Source organism: Tachysurus fulvidraco, chromosome 13 (genome assembly GCF_022655615.1).
Source record: "Tachysurus fulvidraco isolate hzauxx_2018 chromosome 13, HZAU_PFXX_2.0, whole genome shotgun sequence".
Classification (NCBI taxonomy): Eukaryota; Metazoa; Chordata; class Actinopteri; order Siluriformes; family Bagridae; genus Tachysurus; species Tachysurus fulvidraco.
In genome coordinates, this window is record NC_062530.1 from 15,180,949 (window position 1) to 15,199,901 (window position 18,953).

General features: G+C 36.0%; 1 protein-coding gene across 2 annotated transcripts in view; it reads right to left on the reverse strand.

The window, feature by feature from the left end:
- Nucleotides 1-879: 879 nt before the first annotated feature.
- necab2 (N-terminal EF-hand calcium binding protein 2) overlaps nt 880-18,953 on the reverse strand; it is a 62,866-nt gene continuing 44,792 nt past the window's right edge. Inside the window, exons 7-13 of one of the 2 annotated variants that reach the window (XM_027161247.2) lie at nt 17,150-17,274; nt 13,827-13,906; nt 10,581-10,637; nt 5,380-5,492; nt 3,783-3,860; nt 3,248-3,339; nt 880-2,348 (exon numbers count right to left, since the gene is read on the reverse strand). In XM_027161247.2, coding sequence (XP_027017048.1) covers nt 2,320-2,348; nt 3,248-3,339; nt 3,783-3,860; nt 5,380-5,492; nt 10,581-10,637; nt 13,827-13,906; nt 17,150-17,274 — 574 coding nt within the window. In that variant the 3' untranslated portion in view covers nt 880-2,319. The remainder of the gene's footprint in view (nt 2,349-3,247; nt 3,340-3,782; nt 3,861-5,379; nt 5,493-10,580; nt 10,638-13,826; nt 13,907-17,149; nt 17,275-18,953) is intronic. The other variant, XM_027161248.2, reaches the window with a different exon arrangement.

An 18,953-nucleotide genomic window follows, 5' to 3' on the forward strand; every position in this document is an offset into this window, starting at 1 on the left:
TCCTTGCTCATTAGTGCGATTATTTGATCAGCCAATTGTGACAGCAACACATTGCATAAAATAAAATTATGCAGCTATAGGTCAAGAGTTTTACTTATTGTTTACATCAAACATCAGAATGTGATCATAGTGAATGCAACCATGGTACAGTTGATGTATTTCCGGCTTTCAGTGACAGCAGACTATAGGATTTACACAGAATAATGCGAAAAACCAAACAAAACAAATTCCGTGAGTGGCAGTTCTGCAGGCGGGGATGTATTGTTGATCAGAGACGAATGGCCAAACTCATTTGAAATGACAGTAAGGCTACAGTAAAGCAAGTGACCGCTAGAAAGTGTCTCATTTCCGAATACTGAGGCAGACGAGCTATTTAATAGCAGATCATATTGAGTTCCCTGCCTTACAGCCTAGCACAGGAAAGATAGCTAAAAAATGGGAGCAGTGTGAAGTACTAAGTGTGCTTGAAATATGCTTGATGATTGTTACCTCAAACCATGCAACCTGCATATTATTTATTAAAAAAAAGAAAAGCAATCATCAAAATTAAGAATGAGCTAATGTGCAACTGAAATGAAATACTGAAATTGATTTCTTTCTGGTTCCAACATTTCCTTTTCATGAGGTAATGTCTCAATGCTTCTGACAGATTTTTACATTTATACTGACACTCCCATTTAAATAATTCAACTTGAATTAGACAGCCAGTGTAGCTTATGGAATCTCTCTCTATACTGATTGCAAAATATAAACAATGTCATTCATTCATATTAACTGATTAAATCAGAGTCGAACAGTTAAACAGTTACGGTTAAGTCAACCTTTTTTTGTTGCAAAGTCTATTTGAAATAAAAGATTTGAAGACAATAAACAGAGACAATTTTTCATTCACGTTAGACCTTTAATTCTATTGAATTACATCACTACATTATCTATGATAACAAAGTTAAGACAAATATAATATTTGCATCCCTGCAATAAGTCTCTACAATCAAATTCAAGAGAGAAAGCTAGTTTTTACGGAAACATACACAGGTATAAGAATTAGTGTTTTGTTAAACAATGCCATAAAATTGCCATTTCATATTTGATTTCTCATATAGCTTTTTTTATATAGTATTTCTCAGTTCAGGTGTTCCTAATTTAAGTAATATAAAATTAAGAAATGCACAAAATCCATTGAAAGTAGCATATCTAAATACTACAGCAAATATGTTACTGGACATTCATTGGAACATGCACTCACGTGAGGAATGGGGAAAGTGAAGCTAAGTTTCATGGGGAAGAAAACAGCTAGGAATATTCCACAACATCGTGGACATTTGCTTCACCTCGATTTGAACCGGTTCACACCATACAGGAGCCCACAAGCAATTTGACAAATTTCCATTCACAAATACATCAAACCTACATGCCGTAATTAGTTCTGAGGCTTTTTTGCTAAGAAGTGGTGAGATTTTGATTGTTATATAATTCATGAGATTTTGATTGTTATATAATTCATGAGGATTAACAGTTCATTTTCATGTCTAAGTCTCTTTTTCTCTTTGTAAACAGTGAACTGTTCACCAAGTTATGTTATGAAATGCACAACAAAAGATTTATGGGAATTGGTGTTAGAGAAAATGAGTTCATTCCACTCAATATAAATGTTCCACAACCAATATATTTACTATCAATAAACAATCCATTTAGTTCTGATTTAAGCTAAAATATTTCAATACTTTTTTCTCTCAGCATGTCTAGATCTGTAAACTTTATTTACGTAAACATTTATTACACAGCATTCTTTCATTTACATGATGTTTCTGCTTTGGGTCTCTGGTTGTGCACTTTGCCCGAGTACATTTAAGGTTGGCTGAAAACTGCAGATAAAGTGGCTTTTACACATTGGCTTTTGCAATGCATGTTTGCTCATTTGCAGTTTAACAAACACAGATTAAACTCGGTTTTCTGTTATTGTAACCATTATTGTAACCAGAGATGAGATTTACTTTCCTTTTCACTGTTTTTTTAATCCACCTAGAAGCCATAAAACAGTTCAGAGATATTAAATACTATTCCTGAAAGCAACCTTAACAGCTTTAAGGAGGACTGCTATGATATTTCACATTCTTTGCAGTCAAACCTACAGCATGTAAACAGTAGTTACAAAAGAGAGGGAGAAAGGGGAGTAGCGATAGAAGGAGCTTTGAGAGATCATGGGAGATATAGAGGCTTAAGAAGAGAGCTATATATGAACAGAAAGAGGAGGCGTGTGGCTTTTCAGGCGCAGGATGAGACCTTCCACCCTGGCCGTCCACACAAGCTCTGTTCCATTCAGTCTCGGCTAAGACTGCACCAGGCAGCTAGAAAGTGTGAGAAAATAGTGCATCAGAATCATTGTGGTCTGACTCAGTTTTAAGAGTTTTAAGTGATATATACATAATATCACTGTTTTACTTGAATAGAATATTTAAACAGCTCAAAATATCAGTCAATATTATGTGTAATTTATAATAATAAAATTGAAATTTTAATTATGCTGTGTTCATATATAATGAAGTATGAAGCAAATGTGCGACTTACATTTCTTACTATAATGGACTTTTACTATAATATCTAACAAAACTAAAAAGAACATGTAAAGGATCTTTACCACTCCATCACACAACATTTCAATATCATATTCTTCAGGTTTGTAAATGTGGGCTAACAGGTTTTCAGCAGAATTCAAATCTCAACATAGATTGATAGATGGATAGATTTAACAAAACAAAAAACAAAACAAAAAAACAAAACAAAACTGAAAATGTGAAACTGGCTTGACATCTACTGAATGCAAAGGTAGTCATTATGTTACTTTCATTCTCATTGAACTCATCAGTAAGAAGAATTCCCTCATTCCCTGTGAATGGACAGACTGGTAGAGATCAGTTCCATCAGGACTAAAATAATTCATCAGCTTTGTGTTGATCTGAGTTATCTGTGTGTGTGTGTGTGTGTGTGTGTGTGTGTGTGTGTGTGTGTGTGTGTGTGTTTGTGTGTGTGTGTGTGTGTGTGTGTGTGCAGTATTTCTAATTTTAAAATTTCAGTTGACAAACAAACATTAATATTTGTCTCCTCTGGTCCTTTATACACATCATGTTTAACATATGTAAAAAGAAATTCTTAAACAATTTCTTCCTCTGAAAGCCACTTGAGCAAAATAAAAATACTGCACTACAAATGTGGCATCAGTGTTCAGTCAGTTCTTAAGCAGCCTTACCTGGCACAGCCACAGCAGACATGACCTCAGGCTGGCACAGTGTGTCCACTTTCACATGCTGGAAGGCCTTGCAGGCTGCACTCTGAAGGTGTCTGATGAACAGGAAAATACAGAGAAGTGAACAAATAATGGGCTATGTTAGTATTCCTACTGTTAATAATAGACATTAAGCTAGACAGACAGACAGACAGACAGACAGACAGACAGACAGATAGATAGATAGATAGATAGATAGATAGATAGATAGATAGATAGATAGATAGATAGATAGAAAGAAAGAAAGTTCTATACCTAATTCAACCTCTCTTTTCCTCTATTCAATCTGCTAAAATCTAGGTTTGATTAAATTATTAATAAAGCACCCGCTTCTGGAGAGACCCATTACTCTCACATTCTCTGAAGCATCAATAAGTCATAAAACCCCAAATCTCTAGTACAGTAGGTAAACACTATGGATATATAGAGTTATGAACAGTGGTACAAGCTGATAGATAAGAGAACACACTGATATGGAATCAAAAAGCAAGTGGGCAACCTTTTCCATTCCTCCTCCCCGTCCCAGAACTCATACACAACGAAAGAAAGGCCGTCAGGAAGCCGCACTGCAGTCACACTGGAGATGGAGAGGGCAAGAAAGAGAGAGTGTGAGAGACAGACAGAGTGAGTGAGAGAGAGAAACAGCAGAGGAGAACAGAGGAGAGGAGAAAACATTGAACATAAGTAGAGTGAAAAACAATTAATTTCCCTGCTAGTATTTAATGTAATGAAAGTCTTTCATATGACACTTAAGTAAATTACAAATTAAATTCTCCACTGCTAGTTCTGACAGTCAAAATGTATAGTACTGTGCAAGACTCCACTGGGTGGCAGTAGTTCTTTGTGTTGCATGCAGCTTACATCATATGTTTAGATAAACCTGACAGTGTGTATTGACCGCCTCATAGCTTTCATTAGAGGCAGTAATCTTGCAGCTAGTGCTTACAGCTCTGTTAATAAAGCGCTGCACTTCTTTATTGAACACACCACACTGTGAATGTTCTAAATTAGCTTTATCAGGCAGCACCAGCTTAGAAAGAATGCTACTGAACTGCAAAAGCTTTTGTATGTGCACATGTACATCTGAGCAACTGAAGATCTGCTATACAAGAGTGTGAAAGAATTTATAAATGCTTAAAAAACTATAGTTTGTGTATGTGTTTCAGTTTAACTAGACGCCCCACTGCCAAAAAAAAAAAAAGATTAAGGTAAAGAGAGGAAATAAACATTGCATCTGAAATGTATGTGAGAAAATGTCTAAACAGGAAAGAACCAGGAAATGAATTCCATGTTAATTGCTGAGTAATAGGAACTATTCAAAACCTGAATATTTCAAAATCTAAAGCCTGCATCATGAAGGCAGTAAACAATTCTGTCAAAAACCTTATGGCTCTTTATAAGATCACATCCTTGAAGCCTTTGACAAATACTACAATACAAACTCTACCAAACATAACTGTTTTTAATTCTATGTCCTTCTAAGTATTTTATCTGACAGGATTAATAAGATGTACACTGTGATTTTTACACAACTTGGTTAGAACTGTAGAGAAGACACAGACATTGCTTTTAGACATTAATATGCTTCTGGTATAAATTCATCTCATAAACACGTTTTATGTGAAATAATGCAATTCTGCGATCAGACACTTCTTGCAGGGATCCATTTATATTAAAGAAATAGAGCATTTCTGGGATATTATATAGTAAGCAGCAGGCCCTTACTAATGTATTTTTGTAAATGTGTCATAACCTTTAATCTTCAAAATATTATGTACCATGATTGCATTCTTTGCTTGTTATATTGCATTCGTTTCAAGGTTTCAAAACAACCCCAAGGTCACAAAATTATTTATTTATTCCCTTTTTTAAAATCATTAATTCATGAGCTAAAATAACATCTGGCCAAACAATGTTGCCTCTGGTTTCCAGTTACCCAGACTCATGGGAATCTCTCCTTTTAAAGTTTATTATATGGCAAAGAAAAGAATATCTGGAAATGACACGTTTACCAAACGAAAATTAATAATGATTGAATCATACACAAGTTAAAAATGGCTTAGATCATTAATACATAAGCACGCATACACACTTACTGGAAACAGTCTCTTTGGGCAGAGACATTCTTGAGATACTGCTTCAGAGCCTCACAGAACTCTCCTAGCTGCTTCTGTGATACCTTCATCTCTTGGCGAATCAGGTGAAGCGACTGCATGGTGAAAGAAAGAGAGATAATAAGGAAACATAATAAGGAAATCAGTGGTGGGAAAACAGAAGGGATATAAAGAAACAGACTGGCTAATGAGTGCTATCTCAAATCCCTGGCACTAATAACTATGCTCCCTGATGATCAGGTTTTATGAGGCATCTCAGTTAAATGGGCTCAAAATGAATCTTGTTTAGTAATGGCATTTGTTTAAATAAAATTCTAACCACACCTCTTAAATTCTAGAGAGAAAAAAAGCAGGTGTGAAAAAAAATGAATATGAGCTTCATAAGTGAATATAATAACAAAAAGGTTCTTCAAAGAGCAATTAATTATTTACTGTATTACTTGGAACAAGAAGACTCCATCTGGGTTCCTCGCAGAAAGGATTTTAAAAACGAAATTAAACTGTTCTTAATAGAGGAGGTGTAGTTTCTGAAATCATATATGATGTGAATCCAATAATGTATCATTAACAGTTCTGTTTGCTGCTTTTCCCAAACCCGTAAACAACATGTTCATAAAGCATGCATGGGGCATGGGGCAGTATCATTTCTATCCCTATAGACTCTGTTTGGACTTGCAGTTTCTCCCACTAGGTGCAATTATAACTGTATGAAGCTAAATGGGGCAGGAAACATGCAGCCCATGATTGCGCAATCTCTAAAAATCTGACAAAATTAATGGAACATTGTCTTATGTCCCTACCCCTGCTGCCTATGGTTGCAGAGATAATAATGTGGACAAATACACCTATATTTAAGATATACAGTGCAGTACTTTTGAATTTTTTAGCATGACATATTTGCAGTGTGATGCCTTTGGTTAGAAATCTGCACTGATACATCCCTACCGAATATCCATGACATTGTGAATCCTCAATAATGTTCTTAAGAGGTGTTTGATTGTCTAACTCTCCCCCCAGGGAGAAGTAATAAAAAGTAATTGAAACTATTAGGAAGGCATGCTTTACATCACAATTACAAAGGCTAGCTTCCCCAAGGCCTGAACACAAGGCAAACGGAATACTTATAATAAAACCCTTAACTTTATAAACAGCATAGAAAATGCTAATACTGATTCCAGCAAAATGTCAGTCACAATAAACACCTGCCTTTTTTAACAGCAAGTAGAAATTCAGTTCAATGTTAGATAAAACATGATTTTTGTCATCATTTGCCTTGATATTTAACCATTGGGGTAAACTGGGCTAACTTTAGACCGTCTTTCTTTAGTTTGTTAGTTTTCTTGAACAGCAAGGAGCCATCAAAGGCTCAGCTAAGCCCCAGTGAGCTTGTCGGACTATGTGAAGATGCCTCATAAAGTAACTATAAACAATCACTGTGCTCAGTGGGAGATCTTTGTAGTCTGTTAAAACACTGAAGGCTAGCAAATTACAGTTCCTAATTTTGCACAGATTTCATGTTCTTATTTCTATAGCTTTTTCTTACCGAATTATTTGATTGCAGGTTGTATTTGCAAAGGATTTGCATACTGAATAAAATATTTTATGCTCTGCTTTATTCAGAACATCTGTAAATAAACACTATACTCTTGAGCACTGAATAATGGGATTTTTTTTTATAGGATTTTATTTCCATTTTTTCAATGTGATGAAGCAATAAGCTAGGTCTATGCAGTATACTGTCAATATGTATATTCTATTAATAAATAAAAATGTTTATGGTTTATGGGGGACTCAAGCAAGTTTTTGTTGCATTAATAATGAATGAAATAAGCTCTATTGCTAGTGGAAGTTCCTTTGGGTATTCTGTATATTGTGGTGTGTATGCTGTATCTTTGTATGGAATGATGTACTAATATGTGAGATATGGACTACGCTGGGAATCGAACACAGGGATGCAACCTCAAAAGAGGAGTGTGGAAAGTACAGTTTCCATGGAAACTGGGGAATACCATCCTCCCTATTTTTCTTTCTCTCCCACATTCCACCAATCTCCCCTGCTCTAAAAAGGTGTATACCCCCCCCCCCCCAATCGTTTGCATACATTTACACATTGAGCTCCCTTAAAACAGGATCAAAAGGACTAGGCTTGGCGAACAGAATGAGTTGCATCTTAGGCATTGCATGTGTTCTTTTTGCAGTCCTTTCCCTGATAATGGACCTAAATGAGCAGGATGATTTTCAGATAAGCTCTTATGTATCTCCCTCCAGGGTTTTCAATTTCTCCCTCCTTCGCACTTGCTCTCCCACCAACCTCTGCCAAGCTCTATCTATCTCTCACCCTGCCTCTCTCCTCCTGTCCTTTCCCTTTGTTCATCCTTCATATTGACAAGCCCCGATGATGCATATGCCTGCATGCTTGTCTAGAAAAGTCATGCATGGAGACCATTAAAGCCAGTGCAACTTAGAATACTGCATAGTCAAGCTTTAAAAACTGCTGAGGTTACAGATATACACAGCAGAAAAGCCACAAAAGACCGGCAGAATGTTTACCCACAGGCTTTCACTCCCAGCAGGAGGTTGAACAGAAGGTAGGACTGGACCTCCTTATCATGTGGATTCAGGACTGGCATTGACAAGATGTCTAATTAAAAGTGGAGCGATTACATCTCGGGGTGTTTAGAACACCTGCTTAATGCTGGAATTAGGTACATGAGGCATATTTAGGCAAATTGCAATTGGTCATACCTCATCTACAGCATCACCTGTGCTGCCTTAGACTGCACAGTGAGGTATAAAACAACACAACTACCTATCTGTTTAGTCCTTCAAATACCTGCATCTGTATTTATTTTTAATCAAATATTGGCATGAACTAAATCATAAGTTTTTTTTCTCACTTTCAGTAACCGTTTGATCCTGGTTTTTGGTTCATGGTGGATTCTGAGCCTAACCTGGGAACACTGTGTGTGAATTGGGAATGAGACATGATGATAGTCCATAAAAGGACACCACCTACACACATTCACACAACAACTAATTCATACCTAGAGCAATTTAAGATAGCCAGTCCACCTACAGGCATGTTTTGGGGAGAGAGGAGGAAACCAGAGAATTTAGAGAGAAAACCCTGGAAAAACACATGCATGCTGGAAAAAAGTCTAAATAATGGTGTTTAAATGATGTTTAAATGTCTTTAACAGAGAATTTAACTACTGTTGGTAGCATTTACAGAAGACTTACTGTAGTTTGGGGGTTTTAGCATTACCAGCATTATTAGAACATTTTAACTGGACATCTTATCACAAGAACAACAACAACAACAACAACAACAATAAATAAAGAGTTATTATTTGTTTGACTTTTCAGTAAGATTTTCATTTAACAAATATGAAAAACAGTAAGTGGTCTGCGTGGGCTATATTGAGTCACAGCTCTATAAATATTTCTTTTATGAATTCTAAACTAGTTTGTATAGAAATATGAGCACAGTAAGGCAGTGTTTGGGTCAGGCTACTGGAGCCAAATACCCCCCACCCCCATCACACTGTATCTGTTTAAATTCTGTAACTTTATCTTTCCTTTCTGAATATACAGTATATATATGATCCCATTTCTACTGAATTAGAAGTAAAAATATTTCTGAAGTGTTCATTTTACAACTGAGTAAACACAATGCAACAAAATAAATGAATGCAAATATATTCAAAGGAGTCAATGATAGTTGCTGTGAATGCTGTGACAATTAAGTGGGATAACAGCAAAATGTGCCAAAGGGCTATAATTAAGGATCCACTGAAACTACAATCAGCAAAACGATAAAAATCAGCAAAAGCTTTTTTAATGACTATGAGGCAGATTAACTCATTTTAAGGAGTGTGACCTAGTACTATACTGCACCGTATTTTATGATTTGCGACTGGAAACATCCTTTCATTTTGTCTAGTAAGAATACTGATTAAAATCACACTATGAAGATGAAGAGTTTTACTTCAAAATCAGTTGTTTTTCTGCTCACTGTGCTTTAACAAGCATTTCATCATTCACATACTTTTTCAGACTCAAAAAGTCCCCTTTGTGAATATAAAAAAGCAACTTTGTGAAAAATGTCAAAACATATCCCCTAGGTACTCATACAAAACACCCACACCCACACACACACACTGCTAGAACCATCATGCTGATCTTGTCCTAATTCTATTTGTGCCATGACAACTGAGTGTAAAAACTAACAAGGATTAATGGAAATATAAGAAGAGTGATTCAATTTCCTCACAACCCTCCATGCATCACATATCGCTGCACAAATCAGAGACAGGATGCAGATAAGCTCACTAAACATGGATCTCAGTGCTGTAAGCTGGGTGGGGGAGAAGTACAGCTGCATGTATTCTTCATCAGAAAGTGCTTCACGCTCCCATGACACATTATCTCTCAACCATGGTAACCCTGACATCCTAAAGAGCATCAGTCTCATACACTTATCCTTCTAACGCACAAAGAGCGCATTTGCTGCAGATAAAAAAAAAGATATTTACAGATAACAGATGTAACTTGAGTGAATGTTTGAATTTCATCCTATTGGAAGTGCATAGAAGTAGTGCTCTTGCGCTTGGACTTCATTGAGGTTGTATTTCCCAGTCCTTATTCTGTAAAGTAGGTCATTTATTTTTTATGGGATACCAACAATCATACAACCTCTGACAAGTATTAGTCCTACTCAAAATGCTAAGAACCAAATGCCTATGCATATATTTTCCTTTAAGAAGGGGCAAAAGACTCCTTTGGGCCAAAAATGCAATTAAAGATTGATGGGATGCTCTTAGTGTGGACCGCAAAAGCAGCTTTTTGCCCAGCACTTAGAAGGTTGGAATGTTAATGTACCAGGTTGCTTAAGGCTCACATGCTTGAGGTTGTGGAGAAAAAAAATGAATATCTAAGCATGCTATGATTGGATGAATGAAAATAGATCTGAAATGTATTGCTCAGACAAGGTAGGGCAGGTGCTGGTGCATGCCACAGCAGGCTACAATTCGTGTAAAATCTGTTTGCTGCTCATAATGGTACCACCAAGAGGAGGATCTTACAAATCTCATGCAGCCAATTAAAGAAAAGTCCAAGAGAAAACATCCACATAACGGATGGGTGGCATGTTCTACATGCATGAGGTCTGCCTCAGTACTTACTGCGCTAGCTGTACCATCAGTGTCAGTAAGCCGCTGATGCAGGTCAAACCAGACCGTCTGTAACAGGAATAAAGACAGAAGAACCACTCGTGAAATCAGTTTTACTCCTCAGTTGTTTTCGGCTGCAGATTCTTATCCACATAGACCCTGAGGTCAGAGAGATAAGTGCATGATTTAACCATAAGCACCTGCTTTCCCAGTCTGGGTACAGAAAAGGATAAAAGGTTAACAAAATAGAACTTAATACAAGCTGCTTGCTACGAAAGGCCTTCAACAGGAAATAAATTAGTTCCTTACATAGCCTCTGAAATAGCCTAGTTTAATTTTTTTATTTTTAAGTAAGATTTTTACTAATTTAGAGCAGTGATTGAGAAGCATTTTGAGTTATATTAAGCATGCGATGCAATGTATAAATGTATTATTATTATTATTATTATTGTTGTTGTTGTTGTTGTTGTTATTATTATTATTATTCATAACAACAACCATAATAAGAATAAGAATATTGTGTGCATTGTTATTGCGGTGAATTAACTTAGCGCTTGGAAAATATTAGACATGAATAGTCATTCCAGCTCATAGTTAAAAATCAATCAATCAATCAATCAATCAATCAATCAATCAATCAATCAATCAATCAATCAAACAAACAAACAAATAAAAATTCCCACTACTGATCAGCATGGTTTATGTATAAAATGAAGCTGCAAATCAGATGGTATTAATTTTTCTGCCGATCACTGGTTCAAACATAACACACAGAAACAACATGTACCACTCATTATAATGCAATTATATTCAGGCCCTGCAAGTCTAATGTGAAGTAAGCCACTCAGAAACTACATAATAAACTTAAAAGTCAAAGTATTCTTGTGACAAGCTTCTGAATACATGATTAATTATTCATGAATTGTGAATTCTGTAAAGGTTATGCACAATCTTAAGTTGAATCATTAGTTTTCCATGAATGTTTGAGCAGTTACTTACACTTCAGCTCACATGAAACAATTATTTTTAAATATATAACTATTATTATGCAAATTTTAGATTTGGCTAAAGAACTGCTAGGACACATATAAAAACTGACAGCCAGGATCTGTATTAATTACAGCTTAATCTCTTTAAAGCTGAACAGTCTAGTTCCCAGCAGATGAAACTGTTCTTCTTGCCTGATTACTGTTGTGGTTAACGACTCATGCAGGCTTGGCAAAGCAGATGTATGATACATTGTTCACTCAAGCACAGTAACAGCTTAAACGGAAATCCTGACTAAATAGACACATCTGGATGGCCTGATCTGTCCCCCAATGTGGTATCTGGAAGCAGGAAATTAGATGGAGGTTAACTTTAACTATAGAATGCTAAACCTTTATTAAAGTTCTTATAATAAGAACACATAGGTAAATCACTGATAATGGTTAGCTACTTTGGCCTATTAACTCGTGAATAAATTTAAGCATGTAAAAAGTACTTTTGTTTACTATCTTAGCATGAGAAGCATTTTCACTACTAAATGAACAAGATGGAGTAGACTAAGATCTAATGTCAGCACTCCCCACTTGACTGAAAGAGCTGAATGCATAATGGTCGCTAATGACGCTATACATCTGCAAAGATCTCCTGTAGAGGCCGGAGATGATGGCTTATCCGTCACATGGTGGATGGGTGAGGATGACAATCACTGCAGGGGTGAATGGCATAAGCTCCAGGGATGGAGGTCTTAAGGACACCACTGCAGGAAGTAATGGAAATGCATTTTCCCCGAGCAGTGGGATTGCATTATACAGATAACAAGAGCTCTGTGATGAGAGTGATGCCTCATTCAGCTGCGAGCCTGAGCTGGCCAGGCTGTTCCTCTCTAAACCAGTGGTTATATACAATTATGTGCTACAGTCTTTATTACAGAAGATGGAATGATATCCTGTTGTACACATTTATGTGGCAGCACCATCATTGAGCTGAGGATTTAACTCCTTAAGCCCATGACTAATCAATTGCTCATGGACAATTTGGGCTGCATTTATTAAAATGACTGAAAAAAAACTGATGAAAATATAAAGAAAAAATGAAAATGTAAAGTTTCTGCAGAATAGTTGCTAACTGTGGATAAATAAACAAGAGTTTTTAAATTGGTTCTAAAATAAGAATTTGTTTTTGCAATTTTGTTGCATTAAACTACAAGGTTGAAACATGTACTGTTTTTCCATACAATTATTAATTTATACCGTATGAATTGTATACGTATCTACAAAAAATACAATCTTGCTTGCACATCATTGTTTTCCAAAGACACTTCTGCATGGACTAAAACTGACACTGACCTTGTGATCTTACTATTCAAAGGCTTAACTAATGAACAAACCAAAGAATATCTTATAAGCCATGTCAAAATGTGGCATGTGCTGATTATACACATGTGGGTAACACCTGTATTTCCTTGCCTTTCCATCACAGAAACATTTGCACTATTGAAGTATCAGAACACAGTAACGATAAAAAAGACATTCACAATTTAATTTATTCAGTAAACAAATACTGTACTTAGATATAAATATAAATAAATATAAATATATAATCTAATAACTCTCTGACCAAACTTGCATTAAGTAATTGCTTTTAGATTATATGTTCCATGATATCATAAAAATCTTCATATTTTTATTGCAAACACTGAAAGCCTCAGCCTTGGAAATTTCTTTTGTCTACTTAGTAAAAGCTGATTTACTAGTTTTATATCATCCTTTAAATTACTGATTATTTTTTCTGCCTCAAAATGTTGACTATTTTAACGCATAATCTTTTGCTTTGACACATGATTTAGAGGGAAACTTGTGGATTGTCTTACATATTTTCATCACAGTATATGCAAAAGAAAATCTCTAATTAGAAAAGCAGAGTAAAGCTTAAAGTGTTGTAGCAATTAAATATTTTTGCTTAGTGGTGATTTTGGCAGTGCTCTCGACTGACTTAACTTGTCAGTGCTTCAGGATGAGCTCCTGATCCTCAGAGTCAATACTTTCAGACTGCTTCTGTGAATGTGAAATTAGCTGTGATCTGATCTCTCAACAAAAGTGATTGCCTAGTTATTCTTAACTTTGAAAAGAAACTGCTATGTCAGAAACTGCAGGATTAACTATGGACCACATTAGCCACAATGCTAAATGAATACATGCTCTGAGAACCCGAGCTCCACTCAAAAAACAGTGCGGAATTGACCCTTTATGGTGATGGAAATTAAAGTGCTACCTTGTTCTCCAGGCGTCCAATCAGCTCAGCTAGACGGTTGATCTGCATTTCCAGGCCTTCTTTCCTCACCTCGACAGGTCCTGAGAAAAACAAATCAGGTACAAACAGCCCATTTTGTTACATGAAGGTTTACATAGTGAATGCATGAAAAGTCTCTCCCATGTCTTCCTGTTTAACCCTTAGTGCAGCATAACAGTTTAACCATTATTACTTTATTACTACCAGACTTATTAAAAAAAAAAAAGAGTCTGGGAAAATGATTCCTTTTCAAGACAATGACAATAATCATATTAAATGACACTGAATATTTGTTTTTGTTTTTTTACACCCAATAGACTGTACTCGAAAAGATACTATTAATATTATCATTTCTATGACAGGAAAAAGTATGACTTTAAATCAGTATCACTTCACAGGACAGGGACAGATATGAAGCCAGCCATAGCAAAAAGATGACTGAGTTTTGCTGAATCCCTTGGTGATTTTACAGGATGACTCAAATTTACGAACACACAAATATTTTAACATAAATCATACATATTTTAAGAACTGGTTTGTAATGATTTACATTTTTTCAACTTTTGCAATTGCCTTACAAGCAAAAATCCCTGAGATTAAAATGACGAGGGAATCCATCCTTTTTCCACGTTTCTAGGCGTGATTCACAGACATGAATGAAAGCAGTGTCTTGCAAGTAACCTGTAACCAGTAAACCGCTGTCAAACTTGTGTGTGTATTCAACCGAAACTGAAGTTTGGAAAAGCTGGTCCAACTTCAGCTTCTTTTCAGACAGTTCCACATAACAGACTTGTTACTGTAAGTCAGTCATGCTGATGACAGCCGTCACTGTGCGTAGTTGCAGTAACATACGGTCAGACAAATAACAGATGGAAAATCCACACGCTCATTTTCTCACATCATGCTGTAGGTATGCTGTAAAATATTAAGGAACACACAAGTCCCATTAATTAACGCACCATGACAAGACCACAAATTTACTTGTCATCATGCTTTATGATGGTTAACAAAACTGAATGTACAAGATTGAAGAAATAATATCAATAATTCTAAGATTTTGTGTTTTTTTTATTGTCTGATCCCTGTAATGTGCTCATGTATGGGAAGGCATCACTGTAATTAACTCAGATATGTGAGAAACACCAACATTAGGAGAATCTTCACTAATCACCATCCATTGGCCCTTCAGCTTAATATTGTGAAAAGATATAACCCTCCATACTGCTACAGAGTTGTAGCTTATCTGAATGAATGAGGGTCTTTTGGAAAGCTTTGAAAGGACATTTGTGCAGTTCTACTATCTCGATGCAAGTAACTACTCCAGATCATTTTAGATGCTCAGCTAAGCAAAGCTTTTATATAAATGTTACAGGACATGGTGCCAGAAAATGGAAAGCACATGCTTAAATTTAGCTGCTCATCTTGCAAAGTACTGCTGATCAGTGGGAAGAGGGAGAGAGAACCACCATATAAAAACTTTGTCATAATGAGATGATACTGAGCAGAGAGAACGAAAACTACTAAAGAGAGAAAGGAGAAAGGTGAATGTGCCTTGAACGGAAAACAAGTGGAATCTGATCAGCATTTTCTAGTTGGTATTCAAAAATGACAGACTGGACAAAGGTTTCTCTAAGGAGCACATAGCTGCATAAACAGCTACTAAAGTCAACAGGCACAGCTTTTGTGTCAATTGTACATTGGTGAAACCATTTTAAATAAAGTTTGTCATTCCATGAGTAATGGTTTATTGACCATGACAGTGTCACCCTGGAAAAATGAAGCAAGTAATTGAATCATATCACAATAAATTACTGTCAAAAAAGCACAATAAATCACATCACATCTAGCAGTGTTTGCCTCAATCCCTGACTCCTCAGAAATATATATATATATATATATATATATATATATATATATATATATATATATATATATATATATATATATATATATATATATATAGTGTCAATAAATAAAGTGATCACAAAATGCAGTCCAGTAAAAAGAACTTGCAGAGAATTATCCAGATTTACCAGGCTTCTGATGGTCATATTTCCTATGAGCTGAGCTCATACAAAGCCTGAAACTGTGTACTGTAGTCAGTCCCTAGCATTAGAGTAGACATATTTGCTTATTAAACCACTTCAGTAAATTTTAGATATATAGTTATTTTTTCTTGTTGAGCAAGTATTGTGTTAAATGACTCAAATAGGACAGTCAAATCCAATACAGGGCCAAAACATAACAGACAACAGTCTGTCTACATGATAGATTATATTGTGTTATCCTTGGATATAACTATCAGAAAGGAGGATAACTAAAATTTCCTTCTCAATTAAACCACATAATCTCTCTGACTGCATATTTCAGTATACACTGTGTATAGCTGCTGAAACAACAGAAAGTTGTTGCTGACTTGACATGCAGGTGCCTCTGTGCTGTTGTGGACACCTAAGAATTGTTACACCATTAAAACTGCAACAGGAAGTGCGACAAATGTGGACACTGAAAGGGAGACTATGGAGACGATAGAGTTTATCAACATCCAGAGCTAATGTGGTTGTTAAAAAACAGACCAAATGCTTCAGCCGTGTGAGAATGAAGACAACATTGTTTAGAGAATGCTGCATGTGAGCTATGTATAGACCAACTCCATCTCAAATTTTAAATGATTCTTACATAACACTTACTCAATAAGTATTTGTGCATTTCCATCCCCCACCAACTATGAAGCTTGTCTAACACTGAATCAATTCCTCTTCACCTGTGATTGATTAATTGAGATTGTATTAAATGGGAATAAATGAAGTGGCTAGGGAAAGCTCTGCATTTCAATTTGCACTCAATTTGATTTATGGGTGAGATCCTAATCTTCAAGCTAATCCCAAACACTGAAGAGATGTATGTCTGACATGACACAGTTAAAGAGCACTTCTCATTATTTACCTAACTGCTGACACACACATTTATATGGTTGAACTGCTCCAGCCTCAGAGGATTTAACTAACCTTGTGATATAAGCTCAAATACTCAGTAGACTCAGTAGATTATATTCTAAACATAACATTCGAAACCTCCTGACACAGCTTTGGACATGAATTCTAATATACACACACATACACTTACACTGGCATAATTAGAAATGAATATTTATACAACAAATATTGCTCTGACCCACTTACTATTAGTATGTATGATGTGTTGTGAGAGGCAATCCCTAAGACAGGCCACCTCTTTGCAAAGTAGTATGGTTTTTCCTTTATTTTGTCTATTTGTGCGTGAAATGCTAGACATTATTGACCTACCTGAGGCCACATTCAGATTCCTCATGCTGTCCTTGGCACTAAGTCTGTTATTTGGTGGGTAGTCAGGTATTGGAGTTTCATTGTGCCTTTCAGGAACACGCGGACTGCTCTTACTGTGGTAAGATCTAGGGTAAAGAAGGCAACAAGAATTATTTATGATAAATGTATAAACTCTGATCAAAGATTCAGGCTAAATGATGCTTATACAAAGAATTTAATGACAATTTAAAAAAGTGCACAGCTAGTGATGCCAAGTTAACTACAACAACACATTAAACCTATTAAATTTCAGGCATCTTTGACTTTGCATAAGTGTATTAATCATGTACTGTATAGATGGGGTACCACAAATTATTGCCAACATACCATGCAAGAACAGGTAAGATGGAGTTTACCTTGATTTAACACAATACACTTGTAATTAGTCACCAGGGTTCCATCCATAAAACCTATGGTGACTTAATGGTGTGGGGAATCTTTTCCTGGCACACAGTGAGCCCAACCAAGCATCGTTTGAATGCCACAATTATCTGAATATTGTTGCTGAGAATGTGCATCCCTTTATGGCTACTCTGAGCAAAGAATCACTCCACATTTTACATAACCATGTGGCATATCACAAAACACAAGCCATTTCAAAGTGGATAAGTAAACATGACAATGACTTTAGTGTATTATGTAATCATGTCAACATGGGCCAGAATTTTAAATAAACGTTCATTCACTGTGTGTGTGTGTGTGCGTGCGCAAGCGCGTGTGTGTGTGTAAATATTAATGAATTGAGCTCCACAAGTGAGTCGAAAGAATAGCAAAAATCAGTACACCTACATGTTCACATGTTCACCAACATGTCCGGAGAATTTTACTTTGCAAGAGTTTATTGTCTCTCCTGCAAGAGATCCAATCTTTCTATACACTGGTGGAGCCAAGAGTAAACTTGCTGTTCCATGTTGAAGGATCCCTCTTTTACAGTGGTGACACACTTCAATAGGACATCATATTAATGACATTTTTTGCAGGCAATAGTTCTTGCTTTGGGTTGAGGAATCTTAAGGAAAAAGACCCCATCTACACTCTCAAAGCTTTAGAATACCATGGAATGAACAGCATATTTTAACAACAAATATCACCTCATAATATCTCAATTTCTATCACTAGTCTGAACCAGAGTTAGATTTCAGAGGCTGTGGGGCAGGTTCATGACCTAAAAACACTTACTCTTTGTTTGATTAACTCTTTACTGCTCATGAGGAAGTGCCTATAGGGTACTTGTCTTTTGAGAAAGCCATTAGCTAGGTAATGGCTACAGCCATAATTATAATTCATGTACTGTTTTGCTTTAGTAGCAGTCAGAAATAATAATATTAGCACTAATTGTTGGGGAAGTGGTAGCTCAGCGGTTTAAGCGTTGGACTACTGGCCGTAAGGATGTGAGGTTAAATCACTACAACTAATTCTGACTACTACTGTAGAATGAAGTCAAAACAGTAGATGTCCTGTTTGAGAAATCATTAAATCATTGCTATGATATTGGAAGCAAATTATATATGTCCTTCCCTTCAGAGGACATTATGCAGTCAGCATGCATTTCAGCATGCATCGTAGACATCTCAATCTGGATGAAAAATCGACAGCTCTAAAACAGCCTATAGAACACAGAGCTTCTCCCCCAAGCATGAATAAGAACTTCTCATTAAACCATGACAGTCAAGCTCAGTCTATACTCATTACTACCATCAAGGACTTCCAGGATTGTTGAGAAAACAATCAATGACCATTTATACTTCATTGTCCTGTTGCTATG